This window comes from Oncorhynchus kisutch, linkage group LG3 (genome assembly GCF_002021735.2).
Source record: "Oncorhynchus kisutch isolate 150728-3 linkage group LG3, Okis_V2, whole genome shotgun sequence".
Lineage (NCBI taxonomy): Eukaryota > Metazoa > Chordata > Actinopteri > Salmoniformes > Salmonidae > Oncorhynchus > Oncorhynchus kisutch.
Window position 1 is genome coordinate 19,056,282 of NC_034176.2, and position 24,753 is coordinate 19,081,034.

The 24,753-nt window shown below is 41.9% G+C and overlaps 1 protein-coding gene across 5 annotated transcripts in view; it reads left to right on the plus strand.

Moving 5' to 3' along the window:
- Positions 1–2,553: 2,553 nt before the first annotated feature.
- trpm6 (transient receptor potential cation channel, subfamily M, member 6) overlaps positions 2,554–24,753 on the plus strand; it is a 50,563-nt gene continuing 28,363 nt past the window's right edge. For 2 of the 5 annotated variants that reach the window (XM_031818470.1, XM_031818480.1), the window contains exons 1-18: positions 2,554–3,284; positions 3,542–7,965; positions 10,523–10,602; positions 10,775–10,813; positions 11,469–11,658; positions 11,959–12,172; positions 13,898–14,022; positions 14,271–14,442; positions 14,569–14,743; positions 17,784–17,907; positions 18,049–18,121; positions 18,326–18,426; positions 18,990–19,124; positions 19,885–19,938; positions 20,043–20,183; positions 20,590–20,724; positions 20,957–21,228; positions 22,238–22,466. In XM_031818470.1, the coding sequence (XP_031674330.1) occupies positions 7,912–7,965; positions 10,523–10,602; positions 10,775–10,813; positions 11,469–11,658; positions 11,959–12,172; positions 13,898–14,022; positions 14,271–14,442; positions 14,569–14,743; positions 17,784–17,907; positions 18,049–18,121; positions 18,326–18,426; positions 18,990–19,124; positions 19,885–19,938; positions 20,043–20,183; positions 20,590–20,724; positions 20,957–21,228; positions 22,238–22,466 (2,313 nt within the window). In that variant the 5' untranslated portion in view covers positions 2,554–3,284; positions 3,542–7,911. Of the gene's footprint in view, positions 3,285–3,541; positions 7,966–10,230; positions 10,435–10,522; positions 10,603–10,774; positions 10,814–11,468; positions 11,659–11,958; positions 12,173–13,897; positions 14,023–14,270; positions 14,443–14,568; positions 14,744–17,783; positions 17,908–18,048; positions 18,122–18,325; positions 18,427–18,989; positions 19,125–19,884; positions 19,939–20,042; positions 20,184–20,589; positions 20,725–20,956; positions 21,229–22,237; positions 22,467–24,753 lie in introns of those variants that run through there. The other 3 variants (XM_031818472.1, XM_031818471.1, XM_020469178.2) reach the window with 3 other exon arrangements.

The following is a 24,753-nucleotide window of genomic DNA, read 5'->3' on the forward strand; positions in this document are numbered from 1 at the left end:
GTCGCTAGTGCGCGATGGGACAAGGACACACCTGCCGGCCAAACCCTCTACTAACCTGGACGACGCTGGGCCAATTGTGCGCCACCCAATGGGTATCCCGGTCGTGGCCAGCTGCGACAGAGCCTAGACTCGAACTCAGAATCTCTAGCGGTACACCTAGCACTGGGATGCAGTGCCTTAGACCACTACCCACTCGGGAGGCCCTGGTCAGCTACATTATTACAATTCACATATAGCTAGCTGATAGTTATGAAGTAAACCGGTTGTGTAAACCATTATGTATATCTTGTTTTGTCTCTATTGCCATTGTCCTGTCTGGAAGGCAGTTCAGTGAATGGGTAAGTCAATAGGGATAACTAGCTAGCCACAAAGAATTGGTAACTACCCACGAAAAATGTACATCTATCTTGCATAACATTTAGTTTTAGGTCATTTTTGCCTGTTTATCTAGCTGGCTAGCTAGATTATTATGATTAACATATCTAGCTGGCTAGCTAGATTATTATGATTAACATATCCATCTGATAATTCTGAAATAAAAAGTTTGATTTGTGTATATCTTGTTTTGTCTATTGTTGGCATTGTCCTGGCTGGAAGATGGTTTAGTGAATGTGGAGGTGAGGTAATACAGTTGGGGGAGTGCGATTGCTTCTCAAATGTAATGTTTTATGAATCCTCCGTACTCAAGAGGACGTCTTTGGAGAATGCACTCGGAGCATGACAGTGTGAAGCACGGTAGTATGCATATTGAGAAACACTCTGTCTTTCACTGCAGGTGGAGAGAGTCTGTCCCCACCACCTACACTAAGAATGATCAGTCCATGCTGAAGTACCTGTATGACAGATGGGAAGCGTTGCCACGGGGAGGGAGCTGTGGCAGTCTGACGTGACATTATAGCGCAACAACCGATTGGCTGCCGTCGAGCATTTTTTTTTTTTTTTTAGAGTAAGAAGACAAACACAAGACAATGGAATGGTTTGCTTTAAATGTGCTTATTTTCTATATCTCATTGCCGGAACTCCCCGATCACCTTACGTCCAAGCCTTTGAGATTGAGACAGACACCTATAATGGACTGATATGACTAAATCATTCAGCCCTTGGACTGTTTGTCTTCAGTTAGATGTAAGGTGATGTCTCCATGCTGACCTGATGTGGTTGCATGCGTGTTAGACCCGCCTCTACAGCTTCCCAATGTATTTATTTTGTAAAATACAGTGACCAAGTCTGGCTATTTATAGTATTTTCTCACTGGGAAATGTATGCTGGAGTTGGTAATACTGAGGGTCGGACAAAGTTGTTTTAAACTAATTATATGATTTGAATTTCAGCATTACAAACTGGATCTAGCTACTGCCTCACGTAACAATAAAGTAAAACAGAATTTTAAGAAAAAAATGTAATTTACATTTTAGTCTAATTTTGAATGGTATTGTTCATTACGCAATTAAAATGTATTTGACCAAAGAGATCTATTTAGAATGAATCTCCTATATTCCCTCTGTTTGCAGTTACAGACAGAAATAATTTGAAGCATTATGACCAATGTAATTATTCTAGAACAATTCACCTTTGTCAATTACTGTCTGCAGACTATACAGCCAGGTAGATCGAGAAGTTACAGAAGATAAACATCAGTGGTGAATCCTTTATCATATCAATAAAATATGTACACAGCACATGAAAAGGAGATTCCATAGTCGTATATAATTAACGGGAGATCCAGTCAGTGCACACATTGAATTATTCACTGACAATGATTGTCCCAATGACCATGTATATGAAGGACTGTCCTAATCAATTGAATGCCCTATTTGGCCATCTCAATAATGCTTTCTCAAGCAACAGGGCCTCTATCAGGTGGTGTGAAAGGAAGGCCTGGAAAATCACCCACTTCATTTGCTTACACACACACACTCATACTGACTACACATACAATCATCATATATGCTGCTGCTACTCTGTTTATCATATATCCTGATGCCTACTCACCTTGTCCCTATATATACACCTACCACTCCAGTATCCCTGCACATTGTAAATATGCTATTGGAACTGATCCTTTGTGTAGCTTATTTACTTTCATGTTCATATTATTTATATTTATTGTGTGTTTTGGTTCTACTTGACTTTTTAAAATGAATATATTCCTACTGATATTTATTAATGCATTGCTGGGAAAGCTCAAGCAAAAAATACATTTCACTGTACTTGTGCACGTGACACACTTGAAACGGTAGGTGGCGCTATATTTTCTAGCTGGATTCCTTGGGACGTCCTTACCCAATTGAAATGTAAAATGTTTAGGGTAGGGGTATTCAACTGTTACCCTACGAGGTCCGAGTGGAGGCAGCTGGTTTTCTGTTCTACCTGATAACTAAATTTCACCCACCTGGCATCCAATGTCTAAACCAGTCCCTGATTAGAGGGGAACAATGAGGGAGAAAAATACAGTGGAACTGGCTCCGAGGTCCAGAGTTGCGTTTTGATGGGAGTAGGACACATACTAAAAATAAGGTTTAAGGTATGAACGTCCCAATGATACCAGATAGCACTAACCCTGTTGGTGCGGAGAAGAGCCTTGATAGTGGTGGGCGGGAACAGGATACATCCTCCTCTCATTGGTTTCCACAAGATAAGACAGCCACAAAGTCCAAATTGGCTGTATCGTAACATTTCATGAAAACAAACGTGCGTTTGTGTTAATATACAGTTAGCAGTGTGGTTAAGGTTAGTTTTAAAATCAGATTTTAAATTGTAGATATAGGCGGGGTTTAACTAGTGACAACCATTCTCATTGGCCAGACCGCGTGTGTGTAATTTACACAGTAGGTGATGCGCGGCTCAGTCAAAACATTGTTACCTGTTGTTGATGCTTGAAAGATTCCACGCTTGTACTCATGGCGAAAAGGCGAGCTGAAGAAGTTTTGTTCCACGACACGCCTGTTAAAAGATCATGTTTTCGTCCATTTGACAAATTTGATACGCAGTTAGAAAGCATGGCTGCAGCCGGGTGCGTGAGTCCGCCATCTCTGCTCGCTTTGTTGGGGAGACGCTGCAAAAAGAGACCGTATTATTTCGAAGATCAGGAGGAGCATCAAGAAACACTTAAACCGCGCAAGCTGTCAAATAGTGAACATCGGGTCAGTGCACCACCGAGTGTGCTGGTAAAGAATTCTGGAAGTATCCGAGAGAGTGCATCTGCGGACTCTGGTTGCTCAACGGTGACCTCTAAGAAACGTGCACGAGATAACGCTGTCACAAGATACGATGCTCAAAGGATTGTAAGTATATATATATATATGTTACTGCTGCCTAGAAAGTGTATACTTGAACAAACTGCACAAGGTTGAAATAGTTGTAATCAACATCCATTGAGCGCAATACTTGAGGTGTCCACAAGATGTTGCACGTTGTATTTTTTCAGTACCCATTCTTCCGTTCAAACCATGTCACTAAGTTCTTAAGTCACCACTACAACAGTTTCTTGTTTATTTTCTTGTTAATTATTAAACGCTCTCCCTCTTCCTTTCACCTCTAGGTCACACACAAAGATGATGATGGCAATGACCTATGCACTTTCAACTCATTCCAGTACTGGAGGGTCCCTCTACCCGAGCTGGACATTTCACTCCTTCAGAATGGAAACCTCTCTGGATCAAATGGAGAACCCCCTGCCAAAGAATTATCCTGTGAAGCCATGGAGTCATAAATGTTAATTCATGAAGGTCTGCCCACCATGGAACTCTTATGAGAGGTGGCCACCAGTGGAGGCTGGTGGGAGAAGCTATAGGAGGACTGTCTTTGTCCCATGGCTTGAATAGAATTAATGGAACGGAGTCAAACGTGCTTTACATGTGTCTGATACCATTCCATGTATTATATTCCAGCCATTACAAGGAGCCTGTCCTATAGCTCCTCCAACCAGACACACTGCCCATCAGAGCCATAGCTTTAGATCTGTACTGTGTAGATCATGGGGTTCTCAAAGTGGGGAACGTGGACACCTGGCCAGATCTCAAAAGATATACTGAATATTACATTTTAACCTTAAATGTTATAAAATTAATATTACAAAAAAACATATTAAATTGCTTTTGGCCAAAGGATCTGTGGAATAAGTTTAAAGTGTGTAATACAGTGTGATATTATTAATCTACAATTGATGTTCTTAACCCTGGGCAACATGGGCCTGGGAGGCTCACAGGGATATTGGTATCCACAGTACTCCACAAATAATCAATGTGTCAACTCCATACTATTCCCCAAAATTTTTGTTTTGACATGAATGCACTGTAATTTAACCTTTAAAGCCACAATGTTACCTCTGCCTCATTGCAAAATTGCAGCATATTATCTTTAAAGCTGCAACAACAAAACAGCTCTGCCCCATGACACAATTTGTAGATTTGCAGGAAATTAGCTTTAAAACTGCAACATTTTCGCTCTTTCACCTGGCCTGAGACACTAACTCTGAAATCTGGCTACATGGTTATTGTACCTGCTTTGAACACAAGGATAAATCTGTATGTACAGTGCATTCGGAAAGTATTCAGACCCCTTGTTTTTTCCCAAATTTTGTTACGTTACAGCCTTATTCTAAAATGGATTAAATAACCCCCCCCCCCCCCCCCCTTTCAATCTACACACAATACCCATAATAACAAAGCAAAAACTTTTTGTTGTTGTAAATTTATGAAAAATAAACTGAAATCACGTTTACATAAGTATTTAGACCCTTTACTCAGTACTTTCTTGAAGCACCTTTGCCTGTGGTTAGAGCCTCGAGTATGCCACTACAAGCATGGTACCCCTGTATTTGGGGAGTTTTATCCCATTCTTCTCTGCAGATCCTCTTAAGCTCTGTCAGGGTGGATGGGGAGTGTCACAGCAGCTATTTTCAGGTCTCTCCGGAGATGGTTGATCGGGTTCAAGTCCGGGCTCTAGCTGGGCCACTCAAGAACATTCAGAGACTTGTCCTGAGGCCATTCCTGCGTTGTCTTGGTTGTGCACTTAGGGTCATTGTCCTGTTGGAAGGTGAACCTTCACCCCAGTCAGGTCCTGAGCACTCTGGAGCAGGTTTTCATCAAGGATCTTTGTACTTTGCTCTGTTAATCTTTCCCTCGATCCTGACTAGTCTCCCTGTCAATGAAAAATATCCCCACAGCATGATGCTGCCACCACCATACTTCACCGTAAGGATGATGCCAAGTTTCCTCCAGATGTGAGGCTTGGCATTCAGGACAAAGTGTTCAATATTGGTTTCATCAGAGCAGAGATTCTTGTTTCTCATGGTTTGAGAGTCCTTTAGGTGCCTTTTGGAATACACCAAGCGGGCTGTTGTGCCTTTTACTGAGGAGTGGCTTCTGTTGGGCCACTCTACCATAAAGGCCTGATTGGTGGAGTGCTGCTGATATGGTTGTCCTTCTGGAAGGTTCTCCGATCACTACAGAGGAGCTCTGTCCGAGTGACCATTGGGTTCTTGTTCACCTACCTGACCAAGACCCTTGTCCCCGGACTTCTCCGTTTGGCCGGGCGGCCAGCTCTAGGAATTAGTCTTGGTGGTTTCAAACGTCTTCCACTGTTCTTGGGGACCTTCAATGCTGCAGATTTTTTTTGGTACCCGTCCCAAGATCTGTGCCTCGACATAATCCTGTCTAAGAGCTCTACGGACAATTCCTTTGACCTCATGGCTTGGTTTTTGCTCTGACGTGCACTGTCAACTGTGGGACCAACAGGTGTGCCTTTCCAAATCATGTCCAATCAATTGAATTTACCACATGTAGACTCCAGTCAAGTTGTAGAAACATCTCAAGGATCATCAATGAAATAGGATGCGCCCGAGCTTAATTTCGAGTCTCATAGCAAAGCGTCTGAATACTTACGTAAATAAGGTTTTTCTGTTAGACTTTTAATACATTTGCAAGAATTTCTTAACCTATTTTCGCTTTGTCATTATGAGGTATTGTGTTAATTTTAGAATAAGGCTGTAACGTAACAAAATGGGAAAAGTAAAGGGGTCTGAATACTTTCCGAATGCACTATACATACGAGGGCTACAGTGTCATTACCATGGAAATACAACTATATCTATATGGCTTACAGCATGAAACCAGAGTAAAATTATTTTCACCAGTCGGGACCGGCAGGGGCGAACTGGCCATCTGGCATTTGAGCCAAATGCCAGATGGGCTGGTCCATTTTTGGTCCACTGGGCCTGTCTAACTAGTTCATTTTTTTTGTTTGCAAAATGATCATTACTTGGCTTATAATGGGTGGCCTCAAGGAAAAAATGGGCTGGTGGGGGGGCCTTGGATAATAAGGCCGATGTGTCAGAAATGCCAGTCCGCCCCTGGGGACCGGTATTTGTAAGAGCTTTTATACACTGAACACAAATTGTTTTATTACTTTTAGGAGATAAATCATTGACATAGCGTCATTAAACGGCATTCAGTGCTCCTTTTTTATCTTCATGTAGCCTACAGTATATTGTATTGGAATGAAGGGATGAAATGTGTTGTATGCAGCTAGTTGTTGGTACATTAACCCACCCTGGCTACTTTGATGGTTTTTCAAAGTGAATGGACTATTTTATTTGAACTAAACCTAAACTGTGCTTTTCCTCTAGCTGGGCTTGCTGTTGGTCATAGCTAGCTGTTGGATTCTTACTTTAAATTGCATTCCAAATAGATGGATTTATTGATGAAAGAATTGAGGTATTAATCAATGAATGTCTATGTTAAGGCAAACATACGGAAGTCGTTACTCTGTTTACAAGTCTGATCTTCAGTCTGTAAACTGCCGCTCGACATGTTGTATACAGTACCAGTACATTCTTTGTGAGGTATTTTTTCACTTTGTCATTACAGAGTATTTTGTGTAGAGAGGTGAGGGAGATTTTTCTTATTTTTATCCATTTTGAATTTAGGCTGCAACACAATTTGTTTTTGTTAAGTCAAGTGGTATGAATCCTTTCTGAAGGCACTGTAGGTAACACAAGGCAAGTTTGAGGTCTGTGTTGGTCTATACAGTTATCGCTTTGTACAATAAAACTATTATTATGTATACTGTTTATTGTTGAAATGACCAATGGGTGGGTGCTGCACTCCCTTAAAGAATGGAGTGCAGCAGACCACAACTCATTCCATGGGTGTTGGGTGAAGTGTGATCGATGGCACACATGTTTACTACACTCTGACAGCCATGTTCTTTGACCAAACAGGGTTGCCCTGGGCCATAACATTGTCCCAAAGTGCACTTTCACACCCCCCATTAGGGATTTAAAAGCATTTGATTTGTGGTTATAATGAGCTCTAGCCGTATGCAGCACCACCAACTCTTAGTGAAGTGGTGAATGGAGGAGTTCCAAATCTTAGCCTTTTTTCAATTGCGAAATCTACCGCGAAGAGTTTTGAAATCTGCCACATCCCCTTTGAATCAGCCATTGTTTTCTCATGTAGAATAGCATGCCCACATTTAGAAATGAAATGCAACTTATCCTTTTATATATCAACTATGTAGCATAACTAGCTCCATTTCTTTTGACCACTACACACATGTATTTTGGGGATCTTCCTCTGTAAATGTAACTTTCCTGATGACATGCTAGTGGGACAGGAGAGTCATTTCATACAAGCACATATGTTTTCTCTACTCAACTAACTTTGACCTTTTCCAAAAGGAGGCAATGAGAGGACGCAAGAAATAGAGCAATCCAATTGAGATTCTCCCAGTGTGTTTATGGTGGAGGAAAGCATGAGATCTTCAAAGCCTTTGTGAAGGAATGACTGACCCTTGGACCAAGGCCTGGTTAAAGCCTGTCTCTAACAATGATCAGCCAATGAGAGAGCAGGGGAGCTGAATGACCCATGAGTTTAATTACTGTATCGGATACCTGTGTCAAGTATACGTATGGACCTATGTTATGATCATTTGTGTGCCTATATGAATGCAGCTTCTACAATGGTAAGTTTGGATAAGTTGTCTTTATATGATCTATATGGCTTCTCATACTGAAGGCAGTTCATTAGCACGTTTCTATGAGTATTAGTGGTATGAAATTGCAAAATTGTAGCCTAACTGAAATGACTGATTGCAAGATATTTACATTTTTTTGTCATTTGAAAAAAGTCTTCAAATTATTTGAAATCTGTCTTCATTATATAATAATACAAGTGCTTCTTATATAAACTTAAAATAAAGTCAAATCGGCGTGAACTAAGGCTAAGTGAATTAATAGTGGGCATCTCATATCTATTGTGACACAGTTGTGATTCAAATCTGTTCTATTTTTGCCGTTGTCACCATGTGTTTCTAGAAAACAATGTTCTCGCTTCCTTGCTATTCTTGTCAATGTGCTGTCCAAACGTTGCATTTGTTTGTACAGTGCACAGAACCTGAGATGAATTTGGTATTTGTTTCATTAATCCACTGTTTATACAGTCCTAAAATGTGTTGCATGTCAGCAATCAAGTTTTCAAGATAGTCCCAAAAGATAGATTTTGAGTGCCTTTTTTTTTTTAATCGAAAAACCTGGATTCAAAGTTTACATATGAGAACATTTGTCACTAACCCAAAAATGTGGGGTGTGCAAAACAAAAGCCTAAAGATTGTTTGGTGTGTAAATTACAAGCTTGTTGAGATGACCAGGATGAATTTATATATTTTTGGGGGGCGGCAGGTAGCCTAGTGGTTAGAGTGTTGGGCCAGTAACCGAAATGTTGCTAGATCGAATCCCTGAGCTGATAAGGTAAAAATCTGTCATTCTGCCCCTGAACAAGGCAGTTAACCCACTGTTCCTAGGCCGTCATTGTAAACTGACTTGCCTAGTTTAAATGAAGGTAAATCTCTCTCTTTCACTCACACACACACACACACACACACACACACACACCAGTGGCGGTCAGTGCCATTTAAGATGAGGGAGGACGTTACATTTTTTTAATGAGCATGGCCTTATTTCTATTACAGAATATTGGATGACTGTCATCATTCACCCAGCTCAAAGTAACATCAATGGGTTTAGGCTGCTACATGATACTCTAATTTTCTCTACCCATCATGAGGTTGCTACAACCTAGCCTATGAATGAAAGCTTACAACGTAGGTGCACGGCTCAAGATACTTTTTTTTGTAATCAAGGTGAGACAGAGAGTGACACATTCAATACCGGCTTCACACCTGCCTGCATCTTGGCATCTAGCTGATCTAGGGTGTAATCAATCCAACCATTGTAAAACGAGAGTTTCTACGGGACGAATTCAGGTATGTTTATCTGAATTCATTCGGTGGAATGAATACACCCCTGATCAGACACATACTAACAGCATGATCACTTTGCTAGTTGTATAATTCCTTCTCGCATCTATGCGCTCTCCTCTCACATTTGTCCATCGCTTGTGCACAACACATCAGCTTTCCATGCCAAACCTTCATATCATATCTGCTAATCTCTACACACAGCTTACGTTGTTGTCACCATATTAGTTAACATCATAGTCAACATAGCTAATAGAAAGGGTTAGTAAACCCGCTACAATCATTCAATAAAGTGCACAGTCATCAAGCAGTTTAGCAGTTACACTGGCGGGCCCTGGTGGCAATAAATTAATAAAACCAAAAGCTTACCTTGGAATAGTTCCAGTGTTGGATAGCCAGCTAGCTAACATAGGATCCCTCTCTGAGCCAGGTGTTTGAGTAGGCTAAACTATCTAGATGTATTCGCTAAGTAAGTGAAAGTGAAAAAAAATACAAGGACATATAGCTCTCTCATTTGCTTCTCCTTCATTTTTAAATAAATGTGTTTGAAAACTATTCAATTGTCTTTCTCTATGAGTCAACTATTCACCACATTTTATGCACTGCAGTGCCAGCTAGGTATAGCTTATGCTTTCAGTACTATATTCACTCTGATCCTTTGATTGGGTGGACATGTCAGTTCATGCTGCAAGAGCTGTGATAGATTGGAGGATGTCCTCTGGAAATTGTCATAATTACTGTGTAAATCTATGGGGGTGAGAACCATGAGCCTCCTAGGTTTTGCATTGAAATCAATGTACACAGAGGAGGACGGAAAATACACATGCACACAATACTCAACAACACTCAAGGTCTGAATCATGTTAGATAATCACAGGAAAGGGATGTGTGTATGTTTCTATTTTGAGCTGGGCCAATGTTGAGCAAGAGCCTTTCAGGAAATACATGACTTAGGCTCTGACGAATGTGGAGTAACATGACGAAGGCTCACTGTGATGTTGAGTGGTGGAGAGAGCTGGGCTACAGTCCAATGACAGTGGTCTCGGTTTTCTCTCAGTCTCCAGAAATGAACAGACTGTTATGTTCGATTTGTTCTTATAGTCGGATACAGCATTAGGTAGCTTCTGTTAGCCTGATAGCACAGCATTGATGTCTCTCACAAGTTCTTCTCAAAAGGTTAGTTAGACATTTTAGTAGTATCATGGATTTCATGGTATTCCTCCCTCAGAAAGCATTGTGTTCATTTGTTGTGTGTGTGTTCCAGTCACGGAGATCTTGGATTGAAGATACCTTCTGCAAGAGAGCATGTGGTAAATTCATCCCAGCATGTCGAGACCTACACAGGTGAGCTGGAATTGGTATTTGCTGAGCAGTGTCAAAATCTCATATGATAATGGACAGTAGTGCTGGAATTATGATATTTACAGTGTTATGCAGAAATGCAAACTTTTGGTAATGCTAACTTTTCTAGTAGAAGCGGTTGTGTTGCTGATGTATCATTTCCTGTTTGTTGCAGATGTTTTCCAATGTGTCAAGTATGCCAAAACCTAATAAGGTATGACTTTGCTGTGTGTGTGTGTGTGCGTGTGCTTTTAGAGTGAGATTGTCAATTTTAGTGTAAAAGTAATTCCATATACACTGAGTACGACAGACTGACCAGGTGAATCCAGGTGAAGGCTATGATCCCTTATTGATGTCACTTGTTAAATCCACTTTAATTATTGTAGATCAAGGGGAGGACAGGTTAACAAAATAATTTTAAGCTTTGAGACAATTGAGACATGGATTGTGTATGTGTCCCATTCAGAGGGTGAATTATTTTGAATTGAACTGGGTATGGTAGTAGGTGCCAAGCGTACCACTTTGTGTCAAGAAATGAAACGCTGTTGGGTTTTTCACGCTCAACAGTTTCTCGTGTGTATCAACAATGGTCCACCACCAAAAGGACATCCAGCCAACTTGACACAACTGTGGGAAGCATTAGAGACCACATGGGCCATCATCCTTGTGGAATACTTTCGACACCTTGTACAGTCCATGCCCCGACAAATTGAGGAAGAGGGTGCAACTCAATATTAGGAAGGTGTTCTTAATGTTTGGTATACTCGGTGTATACTATCACGACATTTATAGGAACTACAATGCATTTTTGTGCCAATGTTTAACAACAAGAAAGGTTTGAGTTTTGCCTCTCTACCCCTAACCCCCAGATGCTGCTGTGGACGTCTGGTAGGGGAGCACACCTTGCTGGAGACTGGCCCTTCCATGTCCAGCTGGCCTGGGCCTGGGACAGGGCAGCAAGAGGAGTGGTCAGTGGAGTGCCACACACAAACCAGTGCCACCGATGCCTACGGAACCATTGACTTCCAGGACAGTGCTGGACGTAACTGCCATGCCAAGGTCTGTAGCTATTGCTGCATTCATGTGCTAGTCGGAACTCAGAAATATCCAACTGGGAAACAAGGGGTGCAATGATGCTACCTGAGTTTCCCACTTCTATTTACCATTTAGAAGCTTGTTAGGAACGGTTTTGGACGTCTGAAACTCAGAGTAACAAAAGCGTGGTGTTTGTGTGTCAAACTGTGTGAAAAGGCAATATGCGAACTGCAGTGTAATGCCAAATAGGATGCCAACTAGGACAAGCTGTTATCTCATATTAATGTGTTTGACCTGACCATGCTTTATGTGTTGACCGTTCAGTATGTTCGTGTTGCGGTCGATGCCAAGGCTGAGGCTCTGTTGCAGCTGATGCGGAGTGAATGGCAGATGGAACGGCCTAAACTACTGCTGACGGTTCATGGGGGGACAGAGAACTTCCCCCTCCCTCTCAAGGTTAGACAGGCCTTCAGCAAAGGCCTGATCACAGCAGCCCAGAGCACTGGAGCCTGGATACTCACAGACGGCATCAACACAGGTATGTGTGTGAAATAATGCTGATGAATTTGCAATTGGCTTTTAATTAAGACAGTAAGCACGTGTGGATGTCAGCATATGTGTGTGATTTTGGGCTCATTTTACATGTATTATACTGTGTGTGTGGTGTGTATTACATGTACTTGTTTATATGTGTTGTAGATCAGTTTATATGTGTTTGTATGTATATACAGTGGCTTTGGAAAGTATTCAGACTAGAGGTTGACTGATTATGATTTTTCAACACCGATACCAATTATTGGAGGACCAAAAAAAGCCGATACCGATTAATCGGCCGGAAAAAAAAGGAAAAAAAATGTATTTGTAATAATGACAATTACAACAATACTGAATGAACACTTATTTTAACTTAATATAATACATCAATAAAATCTATTTAGCCTCAAATAAAATGAAACATGTTAAGTTAATATTGCCTGCTAACCCGGATTTCTTTTAGCAAAATATGCAGGTTTAAAAATATATACTTCTGTGTATTGATTTTAAGAAAGGCATTAATGTTTATGGTTAGGTACAGTTGTGCAACGATTGTGCTTTTTTCGCAAATGCGCTTTTGTTAAATCGTCCCCCGTTTGGCGAAGAAAGTCCTAACAGAGTTCCCAACGAGCCAGGTTAGCAGGCAATATTAACTAAATATGCAGGTTTAAAAATATATACTTGTGTATTGATTTTAAGAAAGGCATTGATGTTTATGGTTAGGTACACATTGGAGCAAGACAGTCCTTTCTCGCGAATACGCACCACATCGATTATATTCAACGCAGGACACGCTAGGTAAACTAGTAATATCATCAACCATGTGTAGTTATCTAGTGATTATGATTGATTGATTGTTTTTTATCAAATAAGTTTAATGCTAGCTAGCAACTTACCTTGGCTTACTGCATTCGCGTAACAGGCAGTCTCCTCGTGGAGTGCAATGTAATCAGGTGGTTAGAGCGTTGGACTTGTTAACTGTAAGGTTGCAAGATTGAATCCCCGAGCAGACAAGGTAAAAATCTGTCGTTCTGCCCCTGAACAAGGCAGTTAACCCACCGTTCCGAGGCCGTCATTGAAAATAATAACATGTTCTTAACTGACTTGCCTAGTTAAATAAAAGATAAATAAATAAATAAAGGATTTTCGATTGTTATGAAAACTTGAAATCGGCCCTAATTAATCGGCCATTCCAATTAATCGGTCGACCTGTAATTCAGACGCCTTGCCTTGTTCCACATTTTGTAATGTTACAGCCTTATTCTAAAATGGATTAAATAAAAAAAACAATACACACAATACCCCATAATGACAAAGCGAAAACATTTCTGTTAAAATAAAAAAAATATATATACGCTTCCCATCCAACCTGACAGAGCTTAAGAGGATCTGCAGAGAATAATGGGAGGAACTCCCCAAATACATGTGTTTCAAGCTTGTAGCGTCATACCCAAGAATAATCAATGCTGCAATCACTGCCAAAGGTGCTTCAACAAAGTACTGAGTAAAGGGTCTGAATACTTATGTAAATGTGATATTTAAGTTTTGCAAATCTAAAGACCTTCTTTTGCTTTGTGATTATGGGGTATTTTATGTAGATTGATGAGGGAAAAAAATTATTTAATCAATTTTAGAATAAGGCTGTAACGTAACAAAATGTGGAAAAAGTCAAGGGTTCTGAATACTTTCCAAAGGCACTGTTAGTGGACTGAGAATCTGCCCCTCCTAGGTGTGTCCCGGTACGTAGGGGAGGCTGTGAAAACATATGGCACTCATGACCTCAGGAAGAGGAACGCTGTAGGGGTCACGCCCTGGGGTGTAATTGACAATCACAGTGACCTTATAGGGAGAGATGTGAGTGTTGTTCTCTGTAAAGATATCATTGCTTTTAAGGAAAGTTTCTAATTAAATCACGCTGTCACATTATAATAAGGTTTGCAGGATTTTTTGCAAAACACTGTACTAATTTGCGCCATGAAAATGTCACCTTTTATCTTTCTTGAGCTGCCATGTGCTCTCACTTTCCTGCTTGGCCTATCTCATATCCTCTTCTGCTTTCTCTCTGGCCTGCTCTCTGACCTGTGTTCTGATACCTGACCCAGGTGCTCAGGCCCTACCAGCCTCTGGGAAACCCCTTGAGTAAGAGGGTGTGTCTGAACGGCCTGCACTCCCACTTCCTGTTAGTGGACGATGGAACTCTGGGAAAACATGGCTGCCAGCTGGGACTGAGGAGGAAGCTGGAGAGGCACATTCAACTGCAGAAGATCCACCCTCGTGAGTGTGTGTGTGACTGTGTGTGAAAGAGAGAGAGAGATTGCATCGCAGTGTGTGTGTGAGAGAGAGTATTGTAATACACGTGTGTAACAATATGTCTGTGTGTGATGTTTCCCTTTCTGGTAGGGTTTAACCAGGGTGTGCCAGTGGTGTGTGTGGTGGTGGAGGGCGGCCCTGACATTGTGTCCATGGTGCTGGAGTACGTGAGCAGTGTGCCCCCCGTGCCTGTGTTTGTCTTCGAGGGATCAGGTCGGGCAGCTGACCTGCTGGCATTCTTACACAAACAGACTGCTATTGACAGGTGTGGAGTGCCGCTGTAGTCATGCATATAATGGCTTTTATGCCTTTAAGACTTTGGTGTTCATGTCCGGTAGAGCAGGGATGGGCAACTTTTATGGAGGTGGGGGCCACAAAAAACGTAACTCATCAAGAGGGGCCGCAGTGGCTTCTGGGTCTTTGTACCCCCCAAGTTGGTTAGGACATCTACTTTGTGCATGACACAAGTAATTTTTCCAACAATTGTTTACAGACAGATTATTTCACTTATAATTCACTGTATCACAATTTCAGTGGGTCAGACGTTTACGTACACTAAGTTGACTGTGCCTTTAAACAGCTTGGAAATTTCCAGTAAATTATGTCATGGCTTTAGAAGCTTCTGATTGGCTAATTGACATAATTTGAGTCAATTGGAGGTGTACTTGTGGATGTATTTCAAAACCTACCTTCAAACTCAGTACCTCTTTGCTTGACATCGTGGGAAAATCAAAAGAAATCAGCCAAGACCTCAGAAATAAAATTGTAGACCTCCACAAGTCTGGTTCATCCTTGGGAGCAATTTCCAAACGCCTGAAGGTACCACATTCATCTGTACAAACAATAGTACGCAAGTATAAACACCATGGGACCACGCAGCCGTCATACCGCTAACTTACTTTGGTGAGAAAAGTGCAAATCAATCCCAGAACAACAGCAAAGGACCTTGTGAAGATGCTGGAGGAAACAGGTACTAAAGTATCTGCAGCCCAGCAACAGCCCCAAAACATCACTGCTCTAGAGGAGATCTGCATGGAGGAATGGGCCAAAATACCAGCAACAGTGTGTGAAAACCTTGTGAAGACTTACAGAAAACGTTTGACCTCTGTCATTGCCAACAAATGGTATATAACAAAGTATTGAGATAAACTTTTGTAGGTGACCAAATATTTATTTTCCACCATAATTTGCAAATAAATTCATTAAAAATCATATAATGTGATTTTCTGGATTTTTTTTCTCATTTTTTCTGTCATAGTTGAAGTGTACCTATGATGAAAATTACAGGCCTCTCTCATATTTATAAGTGGGAGAACTTGCACAATTGGTGGCTGACTAAATACTTTCCCCCCCACTGTATATCCACAGTAAAACAAGTCCTATATCGGCATAACCTAAAAGGCCGCTCAGCAAGGAAGAAGCCACCGCTCCAAAACCGACATAAAAAAGCCAGACTACGGTTTGCAACTGCATATGGGGACTAAGATCGTACTTTTTGGAGAAATGTCCTCTGGTCTGATGAAACAAAATATAACTGTTTGTGTCATGTCTTGTCATATTATGTCTTGTTCCTGTTCTTTCTCTTCACTCTGTCTCCCTCTGCTGGTCGTATTAGGTTACCTTCTCTTTCTCTCCCCCTCCAGCTGTTCCTCATCTCCTCTAACTACCTCGTTCACCCTTTTCCCACCTGTTCCCTTTTTCCCTCTGATTAGGTCTCTATTTCTCTGTCTGTTCCTGCTTCTTTCTTTGTCAGATTCTCGTTTGAGTTTCTCATGCCAGAAACAAACGATCGTCTCGTTTGCTTCACCCTTGTCCTGTCGGAATCTGCCTGGCAAGTGCATCCTGTACTCAGCTAACTGTCTTATCGTTTGTACTGTGTCCAGTTCATCTGATGCTACGTGAGATCAGGTACCACTGTTCCTCTAGGACCCGCGCCTACCCAGAGAGACCTGCAGCCTGTCGCCGCTAACCCAGCTATTCTCCTCTGCTGCTAAGAAGGGGGCTCTTTTGTAATTATCAGAAGGACTTTTTGTTTCATTTGTTGCCCTCTCTGCGGGTTGTCTATTTTCCCATTATCTACATCTGAAGAGGATCTATGTCTTCCCTGTGTTTACATTAAAGGACTCTGTTTTTGTTAAACCGCTTTTGGGTCCTCACTCAAGTGCACAACAGTTTGGCCATAATGACCATCATTATGTTTGGTGGAAAAAGAAGAACGCTTGCAAGCCGAAGAACACCATCCCATCTGTGAAGCACGGGGGTGGCAGCATCAGGTTGTGGGGGTGCTTTGCTGCAGGAGGGACTGGTGCACTTCACAAAATAGCTGGCGTCATGCGGGAGGAAAATTATGTGGATATATTGAAGCAACATCTCAAGACATCAGCCAGGAAGTTAAAGCTTGGTCACAAATGGGTCTTGCAAATGGACAATGACCCGAAGCATACTTCCAATGTTGTGGCAAAATGGCTTAAGGACAACAAAGTCAAGTTATTGGAGTGGCCATCACAAAGACCTGACCCCTCTCCTATAGATATTTGTGGGCAGAACCGCAAAAGCGTGTGCGAGCAAGAAGGCCTACAAACCTGACTCAGTTACACCAGCTCAGTCAGAAGGAATGAGCCAAAATTCACCCAACTTATTGTGGGAAGCTTGTGGAAGGCTACCTGATACATTGGACCCAAGTTAAACAATGTAAAGGCAATGCTACCAAATACTAATAGAGTGTATGTAAACTTCTAACCGGGAATGGGATGAAAGAAATAAAATATGAAATAAATCATTCTCTCTACTATTATTCTGACATTTCACATTCTTAAAATAAAGTGGTGATCCTAACTGACCTAAGACAGGGAATTTTTACTAGGTTTAAATGTCAGGAATTGTGAAAAACTGAGTTTAAATGTATTTGGCTAACGTGTATGTACACTCCCGACTTCAACTGTATATATTTTTAGTTTTAAAGTTAATTTCCTGCAATTCTGCACATTTTGCCATGGGGTGTAGAGAAAATGTTGCTGTTTTAAATCAAGTTTGCTGAGCCCTCACCCAGTGGGAGGCTCAGAGTTTTCCCTGGTCAGAAAAATGGGCTGAGGTATACTGTTGGTGTCCAGAGGCATAACACAGGCTGTATTTTGGGACCAAAACATGCCAATTGAGAAATGAGAGTTGAGGCAGGTGTATGAGGCAGCTTCTAACCAGAGCTCAGATCTTAGCATGTGGTTGAGCCAAAAGGACCCAGGTTGTTAGCCAATGTCTTACTTTACTGGTGTACCAGTATATGTTTACTGTGTTGGTACTGTTTACAGCCAGCTGGACACAGACATCCAGGAGGACTTCCTGCTGAGGATAGGGGGCATGTTTGGTCTGGAGAGAGCAGACGCCAGCCAGCTCTACAACCTTCTGATGGAGTGTATGGACTACAGACAGTCTGTGAGTAACGTGACTGTGGACCGGGTTCCCGGGCATTGACTAAAATGTACTCTCATTTGAGAATTATTTTTAATCCAGGACTAGGCTTTAACCTGGGAAAACCATCCCATCCTCGCCCATTTCTATCTTTATAAAACACAGATCACAATCTTCGACTCGGAATCTGAGGATCAACAGGAGGCAGACTGTGCCATTTTGACGGCCACACTGAAAGGTACCACTCCTCCTGGCCTTTATGCCCGTGTCAGTCACTGGAATGACCCAGTCCCGTCTGTTCTATGTGTTCTCTGGGCTGAATCCTAACTTGAAATCAGAGTTTTCACACAAATGACCTATAGATCTATGCATGATCTACAAAGGTTATGCAGTGCTGATGTCTGGTTAAGATTGGACCCACAGATGCTGTGATGATTGACAGGCACCAAGGCGTCTCCTGGGGAACAGCTCAGTACAGCTCTGGCATGGGACCGAGCAGACATAGCTAAAAAACACATCCTTGTGTATGGCCAGCACTGGCAGGTAAAAACCCAAAACAACTCACACCCTACCGTTGTACTTACCTTTTCAAAAATGCCCTTTCTTGCTAGCACTGACTTTGCTGATAACTGCTTTATTGAGGAAAATGTTACTAGGACATTTTTATTGAACCTTTATTTAACTTGAGATGTGGTTGGCATTGCTAGCCACCGTCAGATGAATGCATTAAATGTAAGTCTCTCTGGAGCGTCTGCTAAATGACTCAAATGTGAATGTAAGACAGACCCAGCGGGCAGGCAGGGCAAGGCTTGCTTAAGCATGCTACACACTACAAAAACGTAGCGATTGAGCGTCGTATACGGTAGGTTCCAAAAGTACGTAGAACTACATAGAACTCTCAGCAAACTACGCTCCGTTTGTGTAGTCCTTGTTTAAAAAAATAAATATATATTATATATATATATTATATATTACCTATATATATATTATATATTTTTTGGTGGGGAGAAGTAAACTGAAATTGCTGTGCATTTTTTAAAACATGTTTGTGTTTGATGGTATGGCTGTCAGGCTTTATGGTGGGCTTGTGGTGGTTGTCTGTCTAGGTAGGCTCGTTGGAGCAGGCCATGCTGGATGCTCTGGTTATGGACCGGGTCGGCTTTGTCAAACTGCTGATCGACAACGGTATGACCATGAACCGCTTCCTGACCGTGTCACGCCTGGAAGAACTCTATAACACGGTAATGACTTGATCACTTTCTCTCTCTTGTTCTTTTCAGCTCTGTATTTATGAGTTACAATTCTGTGTTTTCCTATTGTAACGACCCTGGGTTTATAAGCGCGGAAATTGACTCTGCCGCACGAGCATGCTTTTGCGGCACAGTCGATAGCGCGCCGGACCTCGGGCTCGAGACCTGCTCCCTCCCATTACATTGGTGTCAGAAATGATCGGATAAGACGTAGAGCCGCAAGCTAGCCCGAGGACGCGCTCTTTGAAAGGAGGCCGCCGGACCTCGGACTAGAGGTCGAAGGTTCGAGACCTGCTCCCTGCCTGTTTCATTACACTATTGACAGTACAATGGCCATTAGCTAACTCATAGCTTACACTGTATTACTGTGATTGCAATTACCGGTAATTGCAATCCCAGTAATACAGTGTAAGTCTCTTGTTGGTTGTTTGGTTTTCCCACAGTTTGATGATGTTTTGTAGATCACAGAGCTCTTTGTCACGAGTCCAGCTGTGGATGGTTGTTCGAGATATAAACAATATTCAATAATTAATAACTTTGTAAATTATTTAACACCATATATTATCATATAAAATTGTGGAAGTTTGTTTTCTAAAAGTTGAAAGGATAACTTTTCATCTGGTCTACCACTTCATTCCATAGGAACAAATGTTGTATTGTAATCCAGATAACTAGCCACTGAAGTCTGGTTTGTGCTTGATGGTTTCTGATTGTGGATAATGAAGACATGACATGCCATTATTTTTTATAGCAGCAGGGACCAACAGACAATTTTCTCCATATTCTCGTGGAAGATGTGAAACAGGTGAATATTGTGAAACTACATTTTGTGTGTGGTTATGTCTACACTATTTTGCGTGTGGAAATATTGAGTTTCAATTACTCAGGTGTGTGTGTGTTTTTGTGTAGACCCATATACCTAAAGGATACAGAGTCTCCCTCATAGATGTGGGGCAGGTAATCGAGTATCTGATAGGAGGAGCCTATCGGAGCACATACACACGGAAGCACTTCAGGGCCCACTATAACCTCCTATATGCCCATTGCAAGGTAAGAGACCATGGTCACATTTCAGGATGACTATTTTGCAGTTGCCTGCTAAATCTCACAGCGCCTGGGTAGGTGTTTAACATATTGTAGGCCTATCAGCTGACCGCATCATATGATATAGCAATATGAAGGTTGAATACATAGTCAATGACATGGCACGCAGCCATTGGATGATACCTGGACCACGACTGCAAAGTTGTCTGGAACGCAGCCCATGTGAGATTTCTGTATACAGTCAGAGCAAGATATCACCTTTGGGCCCTCAAGCATTTCTGTAAAACTGTTACCATTAATATAGCAGTTTTTCTCTTTTGAGTTGTTGTTGTCTTGTTTTTGTTTAGACATTTTACCTTGTTAAATACGCCTTTGTGTACTCTGCACTGATTTAAGTGACCATCATTTCCAGGAGTCTGGACGGGATAGTTCAGGACCCCTTAACAAAAAGAGGAGGGCAGACTGCACCCTTCACCCGCACCAAAGCCCAAACAGTAGTCCATCAAGGCCACCCTTCTTCCGCACTGCTCAGCCCTATAAACGCAAGGTCTGTGAAAGATATGGGACCAGCCAAAACAAATCTGTGACAGAACTAACATGTCTTACAAATGAGAGGTCTTTTAAAGACACTTGTCTCCACTTACACACTGAAACACAAACACACAGGCTTTTGATAGCTAGTACTGTATATTCTGTGGCTACAAATACCCCCTGTACATTACTGTTCTAATTGGCTGGCTGCCTCTCCCCTCCCTCCTCCTTCTCCTCTATCTCTACAGGAAAGATCCATGGTACTCAGGGACCTGAAGCTGGCCCAGCAGCAGAGTTCCGAGCTGGGTGACTCTCCACTGTTTGTTTACAACTTCAATGACCTGTTTGTGTGGGCTGTGCTGCAGAGGCGGCAGCAGATGGCGCTGTTCCTGTGGCAGCACGGGGAGGAGGCCATGGCCCGGGCTACAGTGGCCTGTAAACTGTACCGTGCCATGGCCTACGAGTTTCGGCAGAGCAACATGGATGACACCACGGGAGAGCAGCTCAAAACCTACTCTATGTCAGTGTTTCCTCGTTAACATCAAATGTGTTGTGTAGTAGTAGTGTTGAGAGTTTGGGACTATAATCTTCTATCTACAAAAAGATTCTGAGATAATTGGCTTTAATGTTCTGAAGACTCATTGATTTGAATGGTGGAAGGGATTTTTTATCTTGTATATTTTTGAGCTTAACAACATGAATTGGAGTATTTAGATTACTGTATAGGTAGAGAACATGGAACAGAACAAGGCTATGTCAATACATATATATATATATATATATATATTTTTTTTTTTAATGCAGATCGAACCTTATAGTCCCAAACTCTATGTGTGCCTCTGGGATTTTATGTATGTTGTTTCAGCAGAGTGAACTTTTGTGGTTGTGTGTGTATATTACTATGTTTTTGAGTGTATGTTTTCCGGTCGGTGTTTCTCAATCAAATCAAATCAAATGTATTTATATAGCCCTTCGTACATCAGCTGATATCTCAAAGTGCTGTACAGAAACCCAGCCTAAAACCCCAAACAGCAAGCAATGCAGGTGTAGAAGCACGGTGGCTAGGAAAAACTCCCTAGAAAGGCCAAAACCTAGGAAGAAACCTAGAGAGGAACCAGGCTATGTGGGGTGGCCAGTCCTCTTCTGGCTGTGCCGGGTGGAGATTATAACAGAACATGGCCAAGATGTTCAAATGTTCATAAATGACCAGCATGGTCGTATAATAATAAGGCAGAACAGTTGAAACTGGAGCAGCAGCACGGTCAGATGGACTGGGGACAGCAAGGAGTCATCATGTCAGGTAGTCCTGGGGCATGGTCCTAGGGCTCAGGTCCTCCGAGAGAGAGAAAGAAAGAGAGAATTAGAGAGAGCATATGTGGGGTGGCCAGTCCTCTTCTGGCTGTGCCGGGTGGAGATTATAACAGAACATGGCCAAGATGTTCAAATGTTCATAAATGACCAGCATGTTCGAATAATAAGAAGGCAGAACAGTTGAAACTGTTGGTGTGTTGTGGTATGGATGGCTGTAGGGACTTTGGTCAGCTGGCGGTGGACGTGCTGGACCGTACCTTCAGACAGAACGAACGCATGGCCATGAAACTGCTGACTTCGGAGATGGAGGCCTGGAGCCACTTCACCTGTCTGCAGATGGCTGTGTCCTCCCGGCTCCGCCCCTTCGTCTCCCACTCCTGCACCCAGATGCTGCTCACCGACCTGTGGACCGGCCGCCTCAACATGAGGAAGAACTCCTGGTTTAAGGTCAGGCTCTCAAAGTCCTTTTGCCTCAGGGGGAAAATTGTCTTCACAGAGATCCGGAGAGCAACCCTATATTGCCTTTCCGTCAAAATCTGTGTGCCGCACTTACCAAGACAACTTACTAAGACAACTTACTTCTATAAGACAACTTACCAAGACAACGTACTAAGGCAACTTACTTCTAAGACAACTTACCAAGACAACGTACTAAAGCAACGTACTAAGACAACTTACTTCTAAGACAACTTACCAAGACAACCTACTAAGGCAACTTACTTCTAAGGCAACTTACTTCTAAGGCAACTTACTAAGACAACTTACTTCTAAGACAACTTACTTCTAAGACAACTTACTTCTAAGGCGACTTACTTCTAAGATAACTTACCAAGACGACTTACTAAGGCGACTTACTTCAAAGACAACTTACTTCTAAAACAACTTACTAAGACAACTTACTTACCAAGATGACTTACTAAGGCCACTTACAGTGCCTTGCGAAAGTATTCGGCCCCCTTGAACTTTGCGACCTTTTGCCACATTTCAGGCTTCAAACATAAAGATATAAAACTGTACTTTTTTGTGAAGAATCAACAACAAGTGGGACACAATCATGAAGTGGAACGACATTTATTGGATATTTCAAAAAATTTTAACAAATCAAAAACTGAAAAATTGGGCGTGCAAAATTATTCGGCCCCCTTAAGTTAATACTTTGTAGCGCCACCTTTTGCTGCGATTACAGCTGTAAGTCGCTTGGGGTATGTCTCTATCAGTTTTGCACATCGAGAGACTGAAATTTTTTCCCATTCCTCCTTGCAAAACAGCTCGAGCTCAGTGAGGTTGGATGGAGAGCATTTGTGAACAGCAGTTTTCAGTTCTTTCCACAGATTCTCGATTGGATTCAGGTCTGGACTTTGACTTGGCCATTCTAACACCTGGATATGTTTATTTTTGAACCATTCCATTGTAGATTTTGCTTTATGTTTTGGATCATTGTCTTGTTGGAAGACAAATCTCCGTCCCAGTCTCAGGTCTTTTGCAGACTCCATCAGGTTTTCTTCCAGAATGATCCTGTATTTGGCTCCATCCATCTTCCCATCAATTTTAACCATCTTCCCTGTCCCTGCTGAAGAAAAGCAGGCCCAAACCATGATGCTGCCACCACCATGTTTGACAGTGGGGATTGTGTGTTCAGGGTGATGAGCTGTGTTGCTTTTATGCCAAACATAACGTTTTGCATTGTTGCCAAAAAGTTCAATTTTGGTTTCATCTGACCAGAGCACCTTCTTCCACATGTTTGGTGTGTCTCCCAGGTGGCTTGTGGCAAACTTTAAACAACACTTTTTATGGATATCTTTAAGAAATGTCTTTCTTCTTGCCACTCTTCCATAAAGGCCAGATTTGTGCAATATACGACTGATTGTTGTCCTATGGACAGAGTCTCCCACCTCAGCTGTAGATCTCTGCAGTTCCTCCAGAGTGATCATGGGCCTCTTGGCTGCATCTCTGATCAGTCTTCTCCTTGTATGAGCTGAAAGTTTAGAGGGACGGCCAGGTCTTGGTAGATTTGCAGTGGTCTGATACTCCTTCCATTTCAATATTATCGCTTGCACAGTGCTCCTTGGGATGTTTAAAGCTTGGGAAATCTTTTTGTATCCAAATCCGGCTTTAAACTTCTTCACAACAGTATCTCGGACCTGCCTGGTGTGTTCCTTGTTCTTCATGATGCTCTCTGCGCTTTTAACGGACCTCTGAGACTATCACAGTGCAGGTGCATTTATACGGAGACTTGATTACACACAGGTGGATTGTATTAATCATCATTAGTCATTTAGGTCAACATTGGATCATTCAGAGATCCTCACTGAACTTCTGGAGAGAGTTTGCTGCACTGAAAGTAAAGGGGCTGAATAATTTTGCACGCCCAATTTTTCAGTTTTTGATTTGTTGAAAAAGTTTGAAATATCCAATAAATGTCGTTCCACTTCATGATTGTGTCCCACTTGTTGTTGATTCTTCACAACAAAATACAGTTTTATATCTTTATGTTTGAAGCCTGAAATGTGGCAAAAGGTCGCAAAGTTCAAGGGGGCCGAATACTTTCGCAAGGCACTGTACTTCTAAGACAACTTACTTCTAAGACAACTTACCAAGACAACTTACTAAGGCGACTTACCAAGGCGACTTACTTCTAAGATAACTTACTAAGACGACTTACTAAGGCGACAACTTACAACTTACTTCTAAGACAACTTACTAAGGCAATTTACTTCTAAAACAACTTACTTCT